The 22,401-nt window shown below is 41.2% G+C and overlaps 1 protein-coding gene across 2 annotated transcripts in view; it reads left to right on the top strand.

The window, feature by feature from the left end:
- LOC124002912 (sodium channel protein type 8 subunit alpha-like) overlaps positions 1–22,401 on the top strand; it is a 122,547-nt gene that overhangs the window by 19,392 nt on the left and 80,754 nt on the right. The window contains exons 3-7 of one of the 2 annotated variants that reach the window (XM_046310747.1): positions 2,194–2,324; positions 2,687–2,767; positions 2,886–3,014; positions 7,556–7,647; positions 10,875–11,096. In XM_046310747.1, the coding sequence (XP_046166703.1) occupies positions 2,194–2,324; positions 2,687–2,767; positions 2,886–3,014; positions 7,556–7,647; positions 10,875–11,096 (655 nt within the window). Of the gene's footprint in view, positions 1–2,193; positions 2,325–2,682; positions 2,768–2,885; positions 3,015–7,555; positions 7,648–10,874; positions 11,097–22,401 lie in introns of those variants that run through there. The other variant, XM_046310746.1, reaches the window with a different exon arrangement.

Here is a 22,401-nt window from a genome sequence, read left to right as displayed (position 1 = left end):
ACACACACACACAGTCTTGTACAGCTAACCTTGTGGGGACACACAATTCAGTCCCATTCAAAATCAGATTTTCCCTAAACCCTAACCTTAATCCTAAAACATAACCCTAACCTTAAAACTAACCATAGCTCCTAACCCTAAAACTAACCCTGGCTCCTAACCGTAACCCTTAACCTAATTCTAACACTAATTCTAACCATAACCCTAAATCCCCTAGAAATAGCATTTGACTTTGTGGGGACTAACAAAATGTCTCCAGTTTCTCTCAGAGTTAACCCCACCACAATCACCGCAGACCCACTTGGCCGGGGCTTGTTTATGGGTTGGGAGTGGTTGTTGAGAGGCTGGAGTCAGCAGATCCGGGCCTGATCGATGGCAGCATTTGCAGTTCTCTTCCAGTAAGAGCTTTAAGCTGGGAGAGGAAGACAGACATTTGGCCACAGACTGGAGAGAGGGAAGAGCTTCTCCTCCTGTCCCGTCTCCTGTCGTCCACCAGCTAGCCAGGCAGCCTTTCTATAGAGGTTACTGTACATGTGAAACCTAGCCAGGAAAGAAGGAACACACACAGACACTGGGATCTCTTACCATCACTGCCAGTCAGGGGCTCTTAGTTACTCTAACTGGAAGTGGTACAGTAGTTATGCCAGATGGTGAAAAGAGGTTGGGTACTTATTTAAATGGACAACAAGTTGTTGAAACATAACATTTTCTGAATAAAGGGTTGTTATAAGGCTATTTAGACCTGGGCATTGAATCCCGTTATATATTTTTCACGCGTTCTGTAATACTTGTGAAATATGTCTTTACATGAGTTAAAGAGGCTTGTGTATGTGCTAGGTGTCACGGGCATCATAAAGGACGAAACAAGGCGCAGCGGGAGTTGAGTTCCACATCTTTTATTTAAGTGAAACTTTAAAAAACCAATGACCACGAAAGCCGTGGTGCTGAATGCACTTACACAAAACAATATCCCAGGTGGGAGAAAGGGCTTCCTAAATATGATCCCCAATTAGAGGCAACGATTACCAGCTGCCTCTAATTGGGAACCATACAAATCACCAACATAGAAAACCATTGACTAGAACACCCCCCTAGTCATGCTCTGACCTAAACACCATAGAGAACTAAGGGCTCTCTATGGTCAGGGCGTGACACTAGGCCTTTAGTTGAAGATACTATTAAGATCATGGTTGACTTAAGGATAGAAGTCTCTGTCTTACCATTCTATGAGAGAAGATGTTGTGGTTCTCTTTGCTGTTCACCCTGTGCCCTAGTGTGTCCATAAAGCACAAGGTTAGACTCAGCACATCTTAGGATAGAGCCTGTTTATACCTCAGTATCACATTACACAATGAGTGTTAAAACAGTTAATAAGAACACCTGCTCTTTCCATGACATAGACTGACCAGGTGAATCCAGGTGAAAGCTATGATCCCTTATTGATGTCACTTGTAAAATCCACTTCAATCAGTGTAGATGAAGGGGGTGGTGGGGGGGGGGGGGGGGCAGGTTAAAGAAGGATTTTAAAATCTTGAGACAATTGAGACATGTATTGTGTATGTGTGCCACTCAGAGGGTGAATGGACAAGACAAAAGATTGAAGCGCCTTTGAACGTGGAATGGTAGGCGCACCGGTTTGTGTCAAGAACTGCAACCCAGTTCTTCAAATGAGGCTGTTCTGAGGACACAACTCAATATTAGAAAGGTGGTCTTACTGTTTGGTATATTCTCTGTTTATATCTCATATCTCGATATCAGGTGTACCCTCTTGTTGATTGCTTTTGGGAGGAAATGCACAGAGCAGTCCTAATGGTGCCAGGTTACAGTGGGTTTAAACTTTTAAAGTCGTAATACAAAATAATTATTCTTGCAGTGAAAGGACATGGCAAACTGAAGTAGCAAGTTCCATAAAATAGGTGGAGCCACTCTGTGTGCCCTAAGATTCAGAGAGGAGCTCAGGAATCAGATCAGCCAATGAACAGTCAGCTTGGAATACCATAGTCATGACTTTCCATTTCTGTTGTCTCAGCATGGGGACCACAGTGACAGTCTTTTATACATGTCCTGTATGTGTCATGACTTGTATTGCTCTTGTTAATGCAACTCTCTCTCTCTCTCTCTCTCTCTCTCTCTCTCTCTCTCTCTCTCTCTCTCTCTCTCTCTCTCTCTCTCTCTCTCTCTCTCTCTCCACAGACGTTTATAGTCCTAAACAAAGGGAAAACAATCTTCCGCTTCCACGCCACGGACTCCTTGTACGTCATCAGCCCTTTTAGTCTCTTTAGGCGAATAGCAATTAAGATTTTGATACACTCATATCCTTTCAAGTGGTGCATTGTCTTGCTTTGAGATTATGATTTTGTTGTTTATCTTGCGTAAATGACAAAGCACATATACTTATTCTATGTATTGTGCACAATCTTAAGGTTGAAGGAGCTCGTGATTGTGATGTTTTCTTTTGATTGTTTGAAGAAACAGAAAAGAAGTGATACAGGCCAAATCATCCTTGTGCGTTGATCTAGATCTTGTGTCCCACATCATTCTGGAACATCTTCCTTCTCTTTGTCCTTTCAATATGTCCTTGTAACGTCTCACAGTATATTCAGCCATGTTGCTACAGTATGTTGATGGGTGGTGGGGTGTATATGGTCAATCTTTTCTTAACTCTCTTCCCTCTCACGGTATTCAGTATGATCATCATGAGCACCATTTTGACCAACTGTGTTTTCATGACGTTTAGTGATCCTCCAGAATGGAACAAGATAGTAGAGTAAGTATTTATAACTCCCTATGTACATTCATAAACGGTTTGTAAAACATTTATAAATTAGTATGCATTTATTCACATATCTCGCCCTTTCACTGTCTCTCGCCTTATTTTGCTCTAGGTACACCTTCACAGGTATCTACACCTTCGAATCACTTACCAAGATTGTGGCGCGAGGCTTTTGTATAGACGGGTTCACTTTTCTACGAGATCCATGGAACTGGCTGGACTTCATGGTGATCTCTATGGCGTAAGTAGTCCACCTCTTCCCCGTATCCCTCTCTCTACACCTCCACCTCTCTCTACACCTCCGTCTCTCTCTACACCTCCACCTCTCTCTAAAGTTCCATCTCTCTCTGCACCTTCGTCTCTCTCTACACCTCCATCTCTCTCTACACCTCCATCTCTCTCTACACCTCCATCTCTCTCTACACCTCCACCTCTCTCTAAAGTTCCATCTCTCTCTGCACCTTCGTCTCTCTCTACACCTCCATCTCTCTCTATGCCTCCAACTCTACCAGAGTGACAAGGTTGGGCCAGGCAGGACATTCCATATCAGGGAATATTTCAAAACATGCAAAATAATCCAAGATGTAGAAGCGTCTCCAAGTACTAATTCAACATCATATAATTAATTCAACTGAGTCAATCAATCAATTGAACATACAGTATATGTAAGAAGTCAGGTATATTTGTAATGTTGCGTTTTATGTGAGTGGCACATAAACATGTTTGGGTTTGTTCAAAGAGAAGCCACTTAAATGTTGTGGCTCACAAATTCAATTCTAGAGAGTGACATAGCTCATTGAAATGATGTAGAGCTTATACAGATGTGTAAAATGTATGATGTATGATTACTCCATTGTTTCTCTCTTTAAAAACAACACGTTGCATAAAGCCACACACAGAACTCAAAGTGAGAATAGAAAATGTTGGTGGGAAAATATCCTACCGAAGAACATGATTTCCATGAACAGGGATAGCAGTCTCTGAGAATTTGGTAAAAGGGAGATTTTGATGATTGAAAGTTATGCAAATATTGAAATGGTTAGAGTTTGGCAATGCATGATTGCCCTGCCGCAACAATACATTTTCTCTGATTTACATGTGCAATATTGTGAAACATTTTGGGCCATATTTGATTTAATATTCTCCCATCTCTTATTGTGAGTCCCTCCAATATCAGACTTTCCTGCATGTTAACATCTGAGTATTGTGTTGTTACTAGTATTAGTTATTGTAAGGGTCAAATAGGGATATGGAGGTAGAGAGTATTGTATGTATGTATTGCTTTATTTAATTTAATCTATATTCCTTTCTTTTTTTAAATTTCATTTTTGTATTTTTTATTTATTTTAAGGTTGGGGTCAATTCTGTTTCAATTCAGTCAATTCAGGAAGTAAACTGTACTTCCAATTCCATTTTTTCTCAGTTCTTTTCAACGAGAAAAAAAAATGCAATTGCAATTTCAATTGAATTGACTGAATTGAAATGGCATTGACCCCAACTCTGCCTTCTGTCTCTCATTCTGTAATGGCTGTTGAGTAACTGTGATCTGAACCACTCTGCAGGTGTATAACACAGTTTGTAAACCTAGGCAATTTGTCAGCTCTGCGTACGTTCAGGGTTGTGAAAACAATTTCTGTTATCCCAGGTAAGACTATGCATGTGTGTGTGTGTGCGGGCAGGGGAGTCACGATGGGTCAGTGTTATAGTGCCTTCAGAAATTATTCACACCCCTTAACTTTTTGCACATTTTGTCGTATTACAGCCTAAATTTAAAATGGATTAAATTGAGATTTGTGTCACTGGCCTACACACAATACCCCATAATGTCAAAGTGCAATTATGTTTTTAGATTTTTTTACAAATTAATTACAAATGAAAGCTGAAATGTCATGAGTCAATAATATTCAACCAATTTGTTGTGGCAAAAGCCTAAATAAGTTCAGGAGTAAGAATTTGCTCATCAAGTCACATAATAATTTGCATGGAATCACTCTGTGTGCAATAATAGTGTTAAACATGATTTTTGAATGACTACCTCATCTCTGCACATACAATTATCTGTAAGGTCCCTCAGTCGAACAGTAAATTTCAAACACAGATTCAACCATAAAGACCAGGCAGGTTTTCCAATGCCTCACAAAGAAGAAGACCTATTGGTAGATGGGTTAAAAAAAGTAGACATTGAATATTCCTTTGAGCATGGTGAAGTTATTAATTACACTTATTACATTTACATTACATTTAAGTCATTTAGCAGACGCTCTTATCCAGAGCGACTTACAAATTGGTGCATTCACCTTATGACATCCAGTGGAACAACCACTTTACGATAGTGCATCTAAATATTTTAAGGGGGGAAGGGGGGGTGAGAAGGATTACTTTATCCTATCCTAGGTATTCCTTAAAGAGGTGGGGTTTCAGGTGTCTCCGGAAGGTGGTGATTGACTCCGCTGTCCTGGCGTCGTGAGGGAGTTTGTTCCACCATTGGGGAGCCAGAGCAGCGAACAGTTTTGACTGAGCTGAGCGGGAACTGTACTTCCTCAGTGGTAGGGAGGCGAGCAGGCCAGAGGTGGATGGATGGTGTATCAATACACACAGTCACTACAAAGATACAGGTGTCCTTCCTAACTCAATTGCCGGAGAGGAAGGAAACTGCTCAGGGATTTCACCATGAGGCCAATGCTGACTTTAAAACAGTTACAGAGTAGCTGTGATAGGATAAACTGAGGATGGATCAATAACATTGTAGTTACTCCACAGTAAAACCCCTGTTTGCAATAAGGCACTAAAGTAAAACTGCAAAAAAAAAGTATGAACCTAAAAGCAAATCCAACACATCACTGAGTACCACTCTTCATATTTTCAAGAATGGTGGTGGCTGCATCATGTTATGTGTATGCTTGTCATTGACAAGGATTAGTTTTTTTGGGGGGGGATAATAATAAACAGAATAGAGCCAAGCACACACACAATCCTAGATGGAAACCTTGTTCAGTGTGCTTTCCAACAGACACGGGACGACAAATTCACCTTTCAGCAGGACAATAACCTAAGGCACAAGGCTAAATATGCACTGGGGTAGCTTAAAAAGACAACACTGAGTGTTCCTGAGTGGCCTAGTTACAGTTTTGACTTAAATCGGCTTGAAAATGTATGGCAAGACTCGGAAATGGCTGTCTGGCAATGATCAATAACAACTTGACAGAGCTTGAAGAATTTTAAAAATAATAATGCGCAAATATTGTACAATCCAGGTGTGCAAAGCTCATAGGCCCATATTCTGACCCAAGTTAAGTGCCGCAAATTGAATGTAATTCCCTTTTTATGCGCTTTTCCCTCTATGCATATTCTGACCTTGAACTTAAGCACGAGAATAGTATGCTATTCACCCATTATTAGTTTTAGGTGGAGCTTGAATAAATGAAGGTGTGGCGGAGGTGTGTTTAAAGGGGTTCACCTAGGGGTCATGATAGGGGCTGTACCAAATTTTTGATGTATTATAATAATTGATTATGCTTATGTTGTATTAATAGAAGGGGAGGGGTTATAAGTCCCCTCCCTCCTTACATTTATAGGGTCCTTGACTACAGATTAACTATATATATACATTATGAGGTTTAATATTGTTCTACAGTACTTTTCTAGGCTCTCTGCCTCTTACGAAGAAACTGTCTGAGAAATGTGTGACTGTGAAGACAGAACTCTGCAGGGGAGTGTAAGAGATAAGAGATTAGTCAGACATTCCACTATAAATCAACTTGGACATTTACTGCTAAGCTTTTAGATAGCTATATAAACAAGAGTTTTAGTGTTGAGTAGGCATGGTTTTGGTCTCAGGAGGAGAAGGTCATGACTTAGGCGGTGACATCACTAGGGCTGGACTTCGGGTTTAATCAAATAAATTGGGACCTTTTATATTTTGCAGAACCTACTCGGAAACATGTGTTATGATCCTGTTGTCAACTTCTGTCTGCAATTCCATTAATAAAGGATTTTTAATGATTTAATTAAAGATATTGTCCTAATGCTAATTTCACCAATGAGCCAATGATTCTGTTGTCCAGCAAGTGGGAAGCTTTTCAATGGTTGAATGAAATGTATTCAGAGCTCGGAAGGTAGCCACACCTGCAGAGCACATTAATATTGCTATTGAATAAGGCAAGTCTAAATACCAAATACGGATAAGTGCATAGGAAAGGCGTGCGTAGTAAAGGCATTAATTGTTTGGTCGGGATCGGCCCCTTAGAGACTTACCCAGAAAGACTCACAGTTGTAAACACTGCCAAAGAGGATTCCATAACATGTATTGACTCAGGGGTGTGAATACTTATGTAAATGAGATATTTTTGCATCTCATTTTTAATAAATTTGCTAGAGATTCCTAAAAACATGTTTTCACTGTCATTATGGGGTATTGTGTGTAGATGGGTGAAGAATAACAATGTTCAGTCCATTTTTTATTCAGGCTGTAACGCAACAAAATGTGAAATAAGTTAAGGGGTATGAATACTTTCTGAAGGCACTGTAGGTCTGGTTTTGTTTTGTTTTCCTTTCGTTTCCTCTTCCACCTTCGCTCCTCTCTCCTGGAGGGATAGGTGCTTCTCTCTCGCGCGCGCTGTGGTGTCCACTCCTCCTGCCGGTCATCTTCTGGTGGGGTGCTGGTGTCAGGCACTTGCGCGTCCGCTCTTTTGATCAGTGGGTTTGTGTGTGTGTGTGTGTGTTACCGTTTGTTTTTTTTGTGTCATGGTGTTTTGTTCTGTGTGTGATCCTACCCCGTTACAGATATGTAACAGAATTTGTGGACCTGGGGAATGTCTCGGCGCTGAGAACGTTCAGGGTTCTCCGAGCATTGAAAACTATTTCAGTCATTCCAGGTGAGACTCCCATTTACATACTAAGGCTGAGCTTATTTTGATTTCTCATGAATTGGATTCGCATCATTTCTTAGTACTTTAGACCCTTAAAGAGGATGCATCAGAAATGATACCTGTTTTGTTTACTTTTTCTTTTTCAAACAATCAAAAATGGTAGCAATACATTTTTGTTAGGCTTAGCAGTCTACTTGCGGTCTTGTGGTGTTAAGTGGAACAGGTGGCCCTGATATGACATACTAAAAGACAAACAGCCTAAAATAAGTGGGTGGGATACACATCACATTTCGTCTAATTATTTTAATAGTAGTCTCCCTCAAAGTGACATTAACAGCCTCATACAGTATATTGACACCAGCTAGTATGGGTAGGAGCCCGACTTTCCCCCCCAGGTAAAACTTCAGGGCCTAGTTGACAACCCTCCCTTGGTTAGGGAAAACTCAGAGTCTTAGTATGAGGAACATCAGAAGTTATATTGTTCACATTTTTTTTTAAACTAAAGAATAGTTATTATTATTATTGCCATCTTAACCTCAAAGTCAAAGTGATAGACAAGGGTTTCACACTCACACATTGTATTTGTAGGCATTTCTTATTTAGACCATGCATGAGTATCTCTTCAGACTTCAGAGAGGTTCGATTCACTGTCCAACAGAGAGTGATAATGTGTTCATAGCCACCAACTGAATGAATATACAGTATCATTCAAAAGTTTGGACACACCTACTCATTCAAGGGTTTTTCTTTATTTGTACTATTTTCTACATAGTGAAGACATCAAAACTATGAAATAAGACATATGGAAACATGTAGTAACCAAAAAAGGTGATTGTGTTTCTTCAAGGGTGTGCAAGCTGTCATCAAGTTAAAGGGTGGCTACTTTGAAGAATTTCAAATCTAAAATATATTTGAAACACTTTTTTGGTTACTACATGATTCCATATGTGTCAATTCATAGTTTTGATGTCTTCACTATTATTCTACAATGTAGAAGATAGTCAAAATAAAGAAAAACCCTTGAATGAGTAGGTGTGTCCAAACTTTTGAATGATACTGTATATTCATTCATTTGGTGGCTATGAACACATTATCACTCTCTGTTGGACAGGTACTGTCCACAGGGAACTTTTGACTGGTTCTTTTGACTGGTACTTTTAACTGGTACTGCAGGTGAATACATACTTTTAGGACATTTGATTAGTTTGGGTTCAAATGTCAACCTTAGTTGTTGTCACAATCTTTAAACACTGATGTATCTATGCCACAGACTTAAAACACATCACGTTTCTGTATGAAAACAATTGTCCCCTGACAATAACGGAGCACTCTGAAGAACATTTCATTTTCTTAAGACTGCCAAGCCTAGTTTGACAACACATTATACGCTGCATGAAGCTTTTCAAGATACCTGCTTTTTGTATCTTACAACTCTGGCTTTTAAGGGGCTTCTTTACTTTGAATTCCATTCAGATATGACTATAGCAGTGAATCCTGAATGTGGACTTCTCGTTTCTGTTTATCCTGGGAAAATAAGGCATAAACACAACAGAGAAATGAATTGAAGGACATAGACACAGTGATATGCAAATACATTGGAGATCCAACTGAAGGCTCTTTCTCTGGGGGAGTTGAGATATTGGCACAGGGGCAGTTTATACATTGCACCATTGGAAGTGTTGGATTGTAAAGCAGTTAGGTTTTATGTAACACACACCACACTGACTCATTATTTGTTCCCAGTATCTGTTAGCCTTTTGAGATGTTGTAGTAACTTCAACTGCAGAACACTCTAATGGTGCAAAAGTGTTGTTGAACAAGTGTCTGGGGCAGGAAGTGAATGTGAATTTGTGCATAAAATACATCTAGTCCAGTAAGTAGTGTTGGCTCAGTCTCCAGTGTAGGCCTCTGATCTAAAGGGGCCCCAGCCTAAAAGGCTCACCCAGTGGAGATCACACCACACAGCACCAGTGGGACATGATGGGGGTGCCTAGGATGGGAACCATTCTAACCATGGGAACCAAGCTAAGTCACCATTCCGGTTGCCAGACAGACAGGTGATGATGACATGGAGTCAATTCCTTTAGCCTTGGCGTTTAAATGACCTGCATGCAACCTGTCATTTCTTCTTGTCCCCCCTAACCCTTGTCCCCCTAACCCTTGCCTCCCTCACCTGTCCTCTCTTCTCTTCTCACTTCTTCCTCCTCTGACTGAGCCCAGTCCTACGCTCTCTCTTCGTTGTGCTGTGCTGCTGTGTTTGGTCAATCTGGTGGATATTTTGTAGTTGTTTCCATCTATTTGATATGAGAGTGGCCCTACTGTTTCCAAGGATGTTCTACACTGCCTGTGAAACCCGGACTTGAACAGAAAAATAACATAAGGGCATCTAAATGACATAAAACATTTATTCACATAATGTTATAAATTAACATAAACAATTCCTAAATTGGTATCCCTCCACAACTACATCACCCATTAGGTTTTAGAATCATTTTGATGTAGCCTGCCTCAGTGTAATTTTGTTGATTTAGAACATTTGAGGAGTATTCTGATCGTCACTGAAGTGTGTCAGTCTTATGGAAATCTCATGTAGGGGCAGTCTCAATGTTGTTGTGTTTCTATGTTGTGGTGTTTAAGGTGCCTGAATATCTGACCATCTTCTGGCTGTTTTGTATGTGTCTTTAATTATTGTGCTATTGTTTGACGTAGTTATTAAGGATCCTATTCTCGCTATAATTTAGTTCAATATGACTTAACAGTAACTAACAATATGGAACACAATCACCATTGAGGTATCAACGTTTTTGACTTGAATACATCTTTCTTCATGGAAAATAGAGGAAAATATATCAACCATAAGCATTATTATTATTATTATTATTATTACACATACGCCTGCAGTTTAGAATACTTCTGTTATACCTGTCCAAATTTAGATGTTGGTAATTCAAAACACAGCAATAGTTTTGGTTTGATGTTAACTTGAACAAAATGCACTTTTATGAGATGGACTACTGTATTACCACTGTATTACTACTATATAAACTCTATACAAATAATTCATAGCTAAGCTTGTACTTTCCAGCAATGCCCATTTCTCTTTGTTTGTGTGTATGTATGTGTGCTTGTGTGTTTTATATGTATGTGTGTACACAAACACATACATACGTGTGTGTGTGTGTGTGCACGTATGTGTGTGTGTGTGAATGCTTATGTCCGGTTCCTCCCCCCAGGACTCAAGACCATCGTCGGTGCTCTAGTTCAATCGGTGAAGAAATTGTCAGACGTTATGATCCTCACGGTCTTCTGTCTCAGTGTCTTCGCCTTGATTGGACTACAGCTCTTCATGGGCAACCTGCGGCAGAAATGTGTCATCTGGCCAATCAACTCCACTGAGAACTTCCTGGCCAATGGCAGTAAGGGCTTCGACTGGAACGAATACATCATGAGCGAGAGTGAGTCCGACACATGGCCAAAAGATGTGTGACACTGAGACAGAAGACCGTTTCGACTTATAACATTTGAGCTGAGTTTGAGTTAGGGGTACCAGGTAGGCCGCGCCTACCAGAGAATCTGATCAAATGTCTCTTTTAGTTAATTGGTCGATCGTATCTGTTTGTCTGTCATAGTCTAAAATAAACACTGTAATGGAAAACTTAAGGTTACTTTCGTAACCCCGGTTCTCTGATAATATAGTGAGGTATCTCACAGTGAAAGATGTCTCCTAAGGTGGATCACTATGGAGGCTCAGATCACACAACATCTGTCGGACCTGCCTTCTGGTCATTTTCAAGCATATATTTCGCCCTCACACGCTTGCAAACAGGGAAGCGCGGTGAGATGCCTCAATCTACTATCAGACAACCCGGGGTTACAACAGTAACCTCAAAGGGACACTTTGGGATTTTGTCAATGAAGCCCTTTATCTACTTCCCCAGTCAGATGAACAAGATGATACCATTTTTATGTCTCTGCGTGTAGTTTGAAGGAAGTTTCTAACTAGCGTTAGCACAATTGCTAATTAGTGTTAGAATATGACTTCCAGTGATTGCGTTAACACTAGTTAGCATTGGCTTACGAAAATACCTCTATCTTCCTTCATACTGGACACAGAGACATAAAAATGATATCCGCAAGATTATCTGACGCTGGGGTAGTAGATCAAGGGTTTCATTGCCAAAATCTTGAAGTATCCCTTTACGTTCTCTTTGAAATATTAGTTTTGGTAGCTCACAATGGGATATAGCCCACTACCGGTATCACAGATATGCTCTCCGAAGCCAAAACTGTCCCGACAGTATCACCCCTCAGAGGCTCCGACACTGAGGAACGTATGTGCCAGGAAGGCGCAGTGACCTCCAGTCAGTAAAACCTCATAAAGGTATTCACCTATTCAATATTGTTTGAAACATTAGTTTTGGACTGATGCCCAACTGAGCATTCTACTCAATGCATCGTCAACGAGCGATGATGAAGATTTCAGCAAAAGTGCATTCAAAAGGAGGCAAGAAATAGTAGAAAAACATTTTCTCTTGCTAACATTAGCATTGCTAGCTATTTATGATTAACTTTGCTAGCTAATGACAACATTGCCATCTAAATTTGATGACATGATAATGCTGGCAAAGTTTTTTCCTACTAAATATTTGACTACTTTAGTAATGTCATCGTATTTCCAGGCCCTATAGTGTAATTTAGACTAAACAGTCATTAGCCTCCATCCAGAATGACTGGGCTTATCATGACTTTAGGGCACCACTATTGCACTGCCGGTAGAGGGCGGTTTGAGAACGTTCATAACAATGGCAGGACGCGACCGAGTGACAGATGTGCAACCTATGAATAAGGGGTAGCACAATATACAGCATCACAAATCTCTTGTACAGAGATGCCTTTGAACAATGCCCATGATGTAGCCATGCCTCTGGTGGAATGGGCCCTTAGGCTAAAATGACAGCCTCCATTATCCAATGGAATAGCCGTTGACGAGAGAGGGGCCTACCCGTGTGGAGAGGTGCCCAGGAGACAAAGAGCTGGTTGCTCCTCCGTAAGGCTCTCATCATGTCAATGTACAGTAGGTGCGTAAATCGCGTAATGGACATAAATAATTGAGACGCTCTTCTTCTGTGGAAGAAAAAATAAAAAAGCTCCAAAGTGAGGCTATGATACGCATTGCTGACTTTAGGCACAAAGGTGGGGTTAGGCTGTAAGGTAACCTTGGATAACCCTGTGGCAAATTCCAGGCACGAGTGGTGGACTGACAAACAGCTCACTCACTCACTTTGTGGACATAAAGGCTATGGTAAAGTGGTTTGAAAGAGAGAGCTCAATGCATTCTAGTATTCCAGTAGCTCAAATGGCTCAAGTAGCCTCAAGCACATGACCCAAAATGGGACTAAAGGATTTGGCACTGGGCGTAAGCGACGTGCACCCTTCATAAAACGACATATCACATGCCACTTCATTATACATTGAGCGTGTGGAAAGGGCCCTGGCACTCTGTATGGTCTCTCTGTTCTCTTGGGTCAGTAGACCTCTGCTTAACGGGAGCTGCTAGGGCTGGTCGTAAAGGAGTAGCATTAACTCCGCTAACCAGCGCTTCCTTGGCTATCGCTTCTGGTGAGCCAGTTGATACACGCCAGTGCAGTCATGCCATCCGTCCTGAAAAGGATGTGACAACGCTGCAGAAAAGGCAGAGAATGGTATTCATATGAGCATGCCGGAACCCTGGAGGTCAATCCGGTACCGTTCAGTCCTCCTGGACTGCCCTCCACCCTAATGGGTGGTGAATATCTCCCCATTACTCTCCCTATACGCACCGGCGTAGTGTCTGGGGCGAGAGGTGATGGGTCTACTCCAATGACGGAGAGCCCTTTGTCTCAGATTAAAGGGGGGCGATGGGACATAAGCATGGGCTATTTTGTCTCATAGTGAAAAGTCCCTCATCCTTAGTGACCCAACTGGAATGCCGAGAGAGTGGGGGCCATCCACCCTACAATGTAATGGAAAACTGTAATTTATACGTTAATTTGGGGCATTATCAACATTAAAATACTGTGAAACGTTTTACTGCAGCATACTGTAAATTGTGGTGCATTGTGGGAAAATGTTGTGGGTGGTGGGAAAGAATTGCTGTATTTCAAATGGTACTGTAATTCCACCCCACAGAATACAGTAACGCACTGAATTTTTGGAGCACCGCTAGTGGGTGCATGGTATTGTTGTATCTGTCTCATTAACATATTTTGAGGGGTGCCTTGTAAGAGGCTATATTGCGTGGTTAGAATGATCCATGTATAGGGGACAGATTGAAGTGGCAACAAGTCTTAAACCTGTACAGGTTGAGCATTTTGCTATGTTCTTTTGGTCTGTTTTGCTCTGTAGTTGCTGCCAGTTTGGAAGCCTTTGTTCAGGCCTCTATAAGTGCAAGTGATATAAAACACCAAATATTCATTGATAGGGGAGAGCGGTGTAAGTTGAGCAAAAGTTTTAGTTGTGCCACCCCTTGTTTCTAGGAAACCATACACAGAATTTATCATTCGGCCGAATATTTAGGAAGAGGTATATCATTTGATGGAGTCTGTGGAGGAAGAAACCACATAGAAAAAGTGGTAAGCAAGTTAGGTCCAAAAAATGTATTTGAAGAAAGTTAAAATAATTGATTGTGTTATAGGTTTCATGATGCTTGAATCTAAAGCAAAGTAGATTGTTTTAGATTGTTTCATACATCAGTTCTCTTTAAGCTACAATATAAGTTCCTAAACCTAGTATGAAAGTGCATCCTTGTAGCTGTGTGGGCTAATGTAGTCAAAATGTTTGTCTTGGGGCCAGTTGAGCCAATGGCCACTATACCATACAAATTATGATTATATTTGGTCTGTTTTATGCATAATATGCATAGTAGTTTTGCAATATGGCATGCATATGAACTCAACATTTGTATTGTTACAGAGCAGACATCATCATGCCCTGTGTATATAGAAATGTAAAATAAGCAGGGGTCCATCCCCCTTTGAGGTTCTTCAGAGAGCAGCCAACGACGTGAGAGAAGGGATAAAGTCCATTTGAGCAGCACTAAGGGATGAATAAATAGACTGGATGACACTGAAGAGGTACATTGACAAAAAAAGAAAAAAGAACATGTATCTGTGCGAAAGAGAGGCTATGAGAGAGTAGCAGAGGAACACGAGGTCTTATCTGATGACATGGAGTCTGAGCTTCCTAAATATATCAAGAATTTCGCAGACCAGTTTCATGGGCTTAGTAGCCTCAAATGCAGAGAACGTTTCTACGAATTGGCACATCGAAACAACGTCCCTGTCCCAGACAACTGGTCAAGAAATGGAGGGGTAAGTGATATTGAACTGAGAGATCTATATCTGAATGTAGGCATACATTTAAGATAAACAATATACCAAAACCCATTCCACAAATCAAACTTTGACCTACCAGCACTATGACCCACTGTCACAGGACTCCATCACCCACGTACCCCAAGGCGGCTCAACTTACCCTGTCCTTTTACGCGACTTACCCCATATCCGGGGTAAGTTGTGCCAAGAGACCACTTTTTTTTTGTACAAGCTATGTTTTCAAAACTGTTATGTTTACATGAATTCTGATTATTTCCAGGGACACACAACATCCTGAAATATATGTAGATATCTTTGTTAGAAAGAAAATATATTTCCCTTGACATGGTGACTCTGAATGTAAGAAATGTCTCAGCTTACCCCACTCTCCCCTATGCTGTAATATGTAAACGCATTACCTAGCAGCCAACCTGCTTGCACCAATTCTGTGTAATTACAGTAAAATACTGTGAAATACAAACCCCTCCCCTCAATGAATTTCATTCATTCACTCCTTATGATTATGGTAGCATTTACTTTTTCACAGTATTATACAGTCAATTCTACGGTATTGTACTGTGTGTCATTACATAGTGCTTGCTTACATACTGTATTTCGATTACAGTAGCTGTACTGCAATATGAAATACAGAAATGTACTTGCCACTGAGCTGCCTGTAAGTTACTGTCAAATTCACTCCCTCGCCTTTACAGTGTAGTAAGCCCCCTGTGGAAGAGCAAGGCACTGGCGAAATGATGTCACTCATCTGTCTCAAAAGGACAAAGGATATTTATATATATATTCTATTCAGGAGCATTTGAACAGCTACAGTGCCTTTAAAAAATATTCATACCCCTTAACTTATTCCACATTTTGTTGTATTACAGCCAGAATTCAAATGGATTCAAAGTGAAAACATGTTTGAAGACATTTTTGCAAATGTATTGAAAATGAAATACAGAAATATCTCATTTATATAAGTATTCACACCCTTGAGTCAATACATGTTAGAAACAACTTTGGCAGTGATAACGGCTGTGAGTCTTTCTGGGTAAGTCTCTAAGAGCTTTGCACACCTGGATTGTACAATATTAGCCCATTATTATTTTTAAAAACTCTTCAAGCGCTGTCAAATTGGTTGTTGATCATTGCCGGACAACCATTTTCATGTCCTGCCATAGAATTTCAAGCAGATTTAAGTCAAAGCTGTAACTCGGCGATGCAGGAACATTCACTGTATTCTTGGTAAGCAACTCCAGTGTAGATTTGGCCTTGGGTTTTAGGTTATTGTCCTGCTGAAAGGCGAATTCCTCTCCCAGTGTCTGGGCAAAAGAAGACTGAACTGGGTTTTCCTCTAGGATTTTGCCTATGCTTAACTCCATTCCATTTATTTTTTATCCTAAACAATTCCCCAGTGCTTAATGATTACAAGCATACCATAACATGATGCAGCCACCAATATGTTTTACATTTGGAGCGTGGTACTCAGTAATGTGTTATATTGGATTTTCCCCAAACATAACACTTTGTACTCAGGGCAAAAAGTGAATTGGTTTGCCACATTTTTTTGTGTCTTGTTGCAAACAGGATGCATGTTATTCTGTACAGGATTCCTTCTTTTCACTCTGTCAATTAGGTTAGTATTGTGAAGTAACTACAGTGTTGTTGACCCATCCTCAGTTTTCTGCTATCATAGCCATTCAGCTCTGTAACTGTTTTAAAGTCACCATTGACCTGGCTTCCTTACCTTTCGGCAATTTAAGAAGAACGCTTGTATCTTTGTATTGACTCGGTGTATTGATACACAATCCAAAGTGTGTATCCAAAGTGTAATTAATAACATCACCATGCTCAAAGGGATATTCAATGTCAGCTTTATTTTTTATTTTTACCGATCTACTAATAGGTGTCCTTCTTTGTGAGGCTTTGGAAAACCCCCCTGGTCTTTATGGTTAAATCTGTGTTTCAAAATCACTGCTCGACTGAGGGACCTTACAGATTATTGTATTTGTGGGGTACAGAGATGAGGTAGTCATTCAAAATGCAGCTCATTATGTGACTAGTTAAGCACATTTTTACTCCTGAACTTATTTAGGCTTGCCATAACAAAAGGGCTGAACACTTATTGACTCAAGATATTTCAGCTTTTAATTTTTGATTAATTTATAAACATTTCTAAAAACATATTTCCACATTTGACATTATGAGGTATTTTGTGTAGGCCAGTGCCAAAACATCTCAACTGTATATATCTGGTCTGTCCGCTATCCAAGGAAAAGGGGTTGGTTGCTAGAGCTGCTGAGCTGCTGCACACTTGGTCCTGCAATGGGAGGCAGAGCAGGTTACTGTCCAAGTACTTGAGCCAAATCCAAGGTTAAATAGAGACTTGCCGACCCCATTGTAGTGAACCATTACAAAGGACTCATGAAAAAGTCAGTGATAGAATGGAAACTTCTCATAAACTCCTTAAATGCACATTGTTTTGAAATAACCTCAAACAACTTAGATCTTTGGGTTTTCTTGTATTCACCTAAATTAAATCAGGAAAAAATATAATTTCACGATGCAAATTGCATCACCTGAAACACTTTTTTTTATCCACTCAAATTATAATATTGGTTCATTTATTAAAGTCGAGTACCTTGGGCATAGAAAATACTCTGGCCAGGTAAGTAATTCAAGTAAATCTACACTGCTGAAAATTGCAAGCCCCTTCCGGTTATACCGGGTGTTCCTGTACAAACTGGAAATGCTATTTAATAGCAATCAATATATTTTTTTTACACGCTTTCAGACTACTACTGTAAATTAGTAAATATACACAGGAATCGAACAGTTATAAAGTAAAAACAGCCACAACCTTTTCAAATTCCCCAGAATTTGGAAAAGATGCAGCCGGAGTGTAGAGCTGCCGTCTTATCGGCTCTTATCCAACCATTTATTTGGATTCGTTTTTTTTTGCTTTGTTCGTAACTTGTTTTGTACATAATGATGCTGCTACCATCTCTTATGGCCGAAAAGAGCTTCTGGACGTCAGACCTGGGATTACTCACCTCAAATTGGACGAGGAGTTCTTATTCAATGAGTCGGACGCAAGGGATAAACTACGGACACCCGACCAGGCCCAGATCCCCGTGATTTGCTGGAAAAGGAAACGTAGGTTTCACGGAAACAGATCAGGATGCCTTGTGAGGATCAGGTGACGAGTGGCTAATCTGCCCTTGCCTTCTGTTCTGCTAGCTAACATTCAATCGCTGGAAAATAAATGGGACGAACTAAAAGCAGGTATATACTACCAACGGGACATTAAAAACTGTAATATCTTATGTTTCACCGAGTTGTGGCTGAACGACGACATTAAGAACATACAGCGGGCGGGTTATACACTCTATCGGCAGGACAGAACAGCAGCCTCTGATAAGACACAGGACGGGGGTCTATGCATTTTTGTAAACAATAGCTGGTGCACGATATCTAAGGAAGTCTCTGGGTTTTGCTAGCCTGAGGTAGAGTATTTCATGATAAGCCGTAGACCACACATCTACCGAGAGAGTTTTCATCTGTGAGCTGTATTCCGCCATAAGCAAACAGGAAAACGCTCATCCAGTGGCGGCGCTTCTAGTGGCCGGGGACCTTAATGCAGGGAAACTTAAATCAGTTTTACCTAATTTCTATCAGCATGTTAAATATGCAACCAGAGGGAGAAAACAATTCTAGACCACCTTTACGCCACACACAGAGACACGTACAAAGCTCTCCCTCTCCCTCCATTTGGCAAATCTGACCATAACTCTATCCTCCTGATTCCTGCCTACAAGCAAAAATTAAAGCAGGAAGCACCAGTGACTTGGTCTATAAAAAAGTGGTCAGATGAAGAAGATGCTAAACTACAGGACTGTTTTGCTATCATAGACTGGAATATATTCCGGGATTCTTCCAATGCCATTGAGGAGTACACCACATCAATCACTGGCTTCATCAATAAGTTCTTCGATGATGTTGTCCCCTCAGTGACTGTACGTACATACCCAAACCAGAAGCCATGGATTACAGGCAACATTCGCACTGAGCTACAGGGTAGAGCTGCCACTTTCAGGGAGTGGGACTCTAACCCGGAAGCTTATAAGAAATCCTGCTATGCCCTCCGACGAACCATCAAACAAACAGAGCGTCAATACAGGACTAAGATCGAATCGTACTACACCGGTTCCAACACTCGTCGGATGTGGCACGGCTTGCAAACTATTACAGACTACAAAGGGAAGCACAGCCGAGAGCTGCCCAGTGACACGAGCCTACCAGACGAGCTAAATAACTTCTATTCTCGCGTCGGTGCAAGTAACACTGAAACATACATGAGAGCATCAGCTGTTCCAGATGACTGTGTGATCACGCTCTCTGCAGCGGATGTAAGACCTTTAAACAGGTCAACATTCACAAGGCTGCTGGGCCAGACAGATTACCAGGACGAGTACTTTGAGCATGCGCTGACCAACTGGCAAGTGGCTTCACTGGCATTTTCAACCTTTCCCTGTCTGAGTCTGTAATACCAACATGTTTCAAGCAGACCACCATAGTCCCTGTGCCCAAGAACACTAAGGTAACCTACTTAAATGACTACCGACTGGTAGCACTCACATCTGTAGCCACAAAATGCTTTGAAAGGCTGGTCATTATCCCAGGAACCCTAGACCCATTCCAATTTGCACACTGCACCAAAAGATCCACAGATGATGCAATCTCTATTGCACTCCACTCTTCCTTTTCCTATCTGGACAAAAGGAACACCTATGTGAGAATGCTATTCATTGACTATAGCTCAATGTTCAACACCCTAGTGCCCTCAATGTTCATCACTAAGCTAAGGAGCCTGGGACGTAACACCTCCCTCTGCAACTGGATCCTGGACTTCCTGACGGGCCGCACCCAGGTGGTAAGGGTAACAACACATCCGCCAAGCTGGTCCTCAACACGGGGGCCCCTCAGGGGTGTGTGCTTAGTCCCCTCCTGTACTCCCTGTTCACTCATGACTGCACGGCCAGGCATGACTCCAACACCATCATTAAGTTTGCTGATGACACAACAGTGGTAGCCCTGATCTCCGAAAATGATGAGACAGCCTATAGGGAGGAGGTCAGAGACCTGACCGTGTGGTGCAAGGACAACAACCTCCCCCTCAACGTGATCAAGACAAAGGAGATGATTGTGGAGTACAGGAAAAGGAGGACTTCCCCATTCTCATCGACAGGGCTGTAGTGCAGCAGGTTGAGAGCTTCAAGTTACTTTGCGCCCACATCACCAACAAACTAACATGGTCCAAGCATACCAAGACAGTTGTGAAGAGGGCACGACAAAACCTATTCCACTTCAGGGGACTGAAAAGATTTGACATGGATCCTCAGATCCTCAAAAGGTTTTACAGCTGCACCATCAAGGCATCCAGACGGGTTGCTTCACTGCCTGGTATGGCAACTGCTCGGCTTCCGACTGCAAGGCACTACAGACGGTAGTGCGTACGGCATAGTACATCACAGGGGCCAAGCTTCCTGCCATCCAGAACCTTCTATACCGGGCGGTGTCAGAGGAAGTCCCTAAAAATGCTCAAAGACCCCAGCCACCCTAGTCATAGACTGTTCTCTCTGCTACCACATGGCAAGCGGTACCGGAGTGCCAAGTCTAGGTCCAAGAGGCTTCCAAACAGCTTCTACCCCCAAGCCATAAGACTCCTGAACATCGGATCAAATGGCTACCCAGACTTTTTGCACAGCCCCCCCACCAAACCCCCACCCTCTTCTACGCTGCTGCTACTCTCTGTCATCATCCATACATAGTCACTTAAATAACTCTACCTACATGTTCATAAAAACCTGAATTACCTCAACACCGGTGCCCCCTGCACATTGCCACTTTTACTCTGTACCAGTACCCCCTGTATATAGCCCCGCTATTGTTATTTACTGCTGCTCTTTAATTATTTGTTATTTTTATCACTTATTTTGGGGGGGATTTTCTTGAAACTGCATTGTTGGTTAAGGGCTTGTAAAACAAATCCAGTTTAGAACAAGGCTGTAACATAACAAAATGTGGAAAAAGTTAAGGGGTGTGAATACTTTCCGAATGCACTGTATAGCAGCCTATAGCCTAATTTAGTTTGTCAAACTGGTAGGCTACTTCTTATTTTCTAAATAGGAAGAACTAGACTCTAACAAAAAGCCTTCTTGTTGTTAGTAAAGTCATATTAACATGAAGAGGTTGAAATGAATTATGCCTACTTTAATTTGCCTACTTTCAGTACCATGAGGTGTCCATTTCTGATTGATTGTGTCGCTAATGCTGCTTCAAGTTTCAGCACCACAATGTAAGTTACTCGAATCTAGCTCATTGTGAGGTCATTAACTCTGATAAATACATCATGGGCAAGGAACATATTGTTTTTATTCAAATTAATTATAGTAGTAGCAAGCTATTAAAGTTGACCTCCGGTCCACCTTCTCATCTTCGCGCTCTCCTTCTCAAACTGAACAGAACATAAGCTATTCCGCGCCCAAGACATTGCATTTTTCAGACTAAGCCTAATCAAAAATGATTTTCTGAAGAATTCTTTGACTCTCCTCCTGAACTGCCACTGTAGGCCTACACAGCACCGGGTTGGTAGGGCAGCACAAAAGGTTTTGATCAGCAAGAGCAGAGCAGGCAGGGGCTCAGTTTTAGAATAGCCATTGCAGTGTGTAATGCAGCCTAGTTTTATTCACACCATCCCAGCACCTATCTTAGAAATATAACTTTGCCCTGTGCTTCTCCGAGCATGCACTTCATAGCCTATAGGCTATGTATCATTTGATTAAAGACCACACTAACTATCCTATAAGCACAATTGACATTGCGCGCCCAGTAGAGAATCAAAGATGAGGGCTGGCATCGGGCACATATCGATATACAGGTATAGCCTAATAAGCAACTAATATTAAAACACTGAGAAATATTGAAATTTCATAAATTACAAATTCCACGACCCTTCCCTGGACTAGATATAAAAAAATATATACTAAACCCTTCCCTTGACTGAAATGGAAAAAGAATGACCCTTCCCCATTTCCCTCCAGGTACCCATTCTGTAAATGTCGATTCATCCCTAACCTCATAATATTTTCGGCCAAGTCGGCCAACAATGCTTCATAGGCCTACATTTAAACTAGGCTACATCAACTACATATTGTGGCGACTTTCAGAGAACTTTGAGTTGATTTAATTGCAGCAAATGCAACAAGAAATGTATTTCTTAGTTTTTTTTTGCTCGTAGGCTTTTATATGCTTTTAAAAAGCATTTACGGTCGGGGAACAGGAATACTGGAGGGGTTGCAATTTTCTTTGAAAGGAACATTTGAGATTTTCTGGAAAATATTCAACC

Source organism: Oncorhynchus gorbuscha, linkage group LG18 (assembly GCF_021184085.1).
Source record: "Oncorhynchus gorbuscha isolate QuinsamMale2020 ecotype Even-year linkage group LG18, OgorEven_v1.0, whole genome shotgun sequence".
Taxonomy (NCBI): domain Eukaryota; kingdom Metazoa; phylum Chordata; class Actinopteri; order Salmoniformes; family Salmonidae; genus Oncorhynchus; species Oncorhynchus gorbuscha.
The sequence above is the reverse complement of the archived record's forward strand: the minus strand, read 5'-3'. Positions and strand labels throughout refer to the sequence as shown.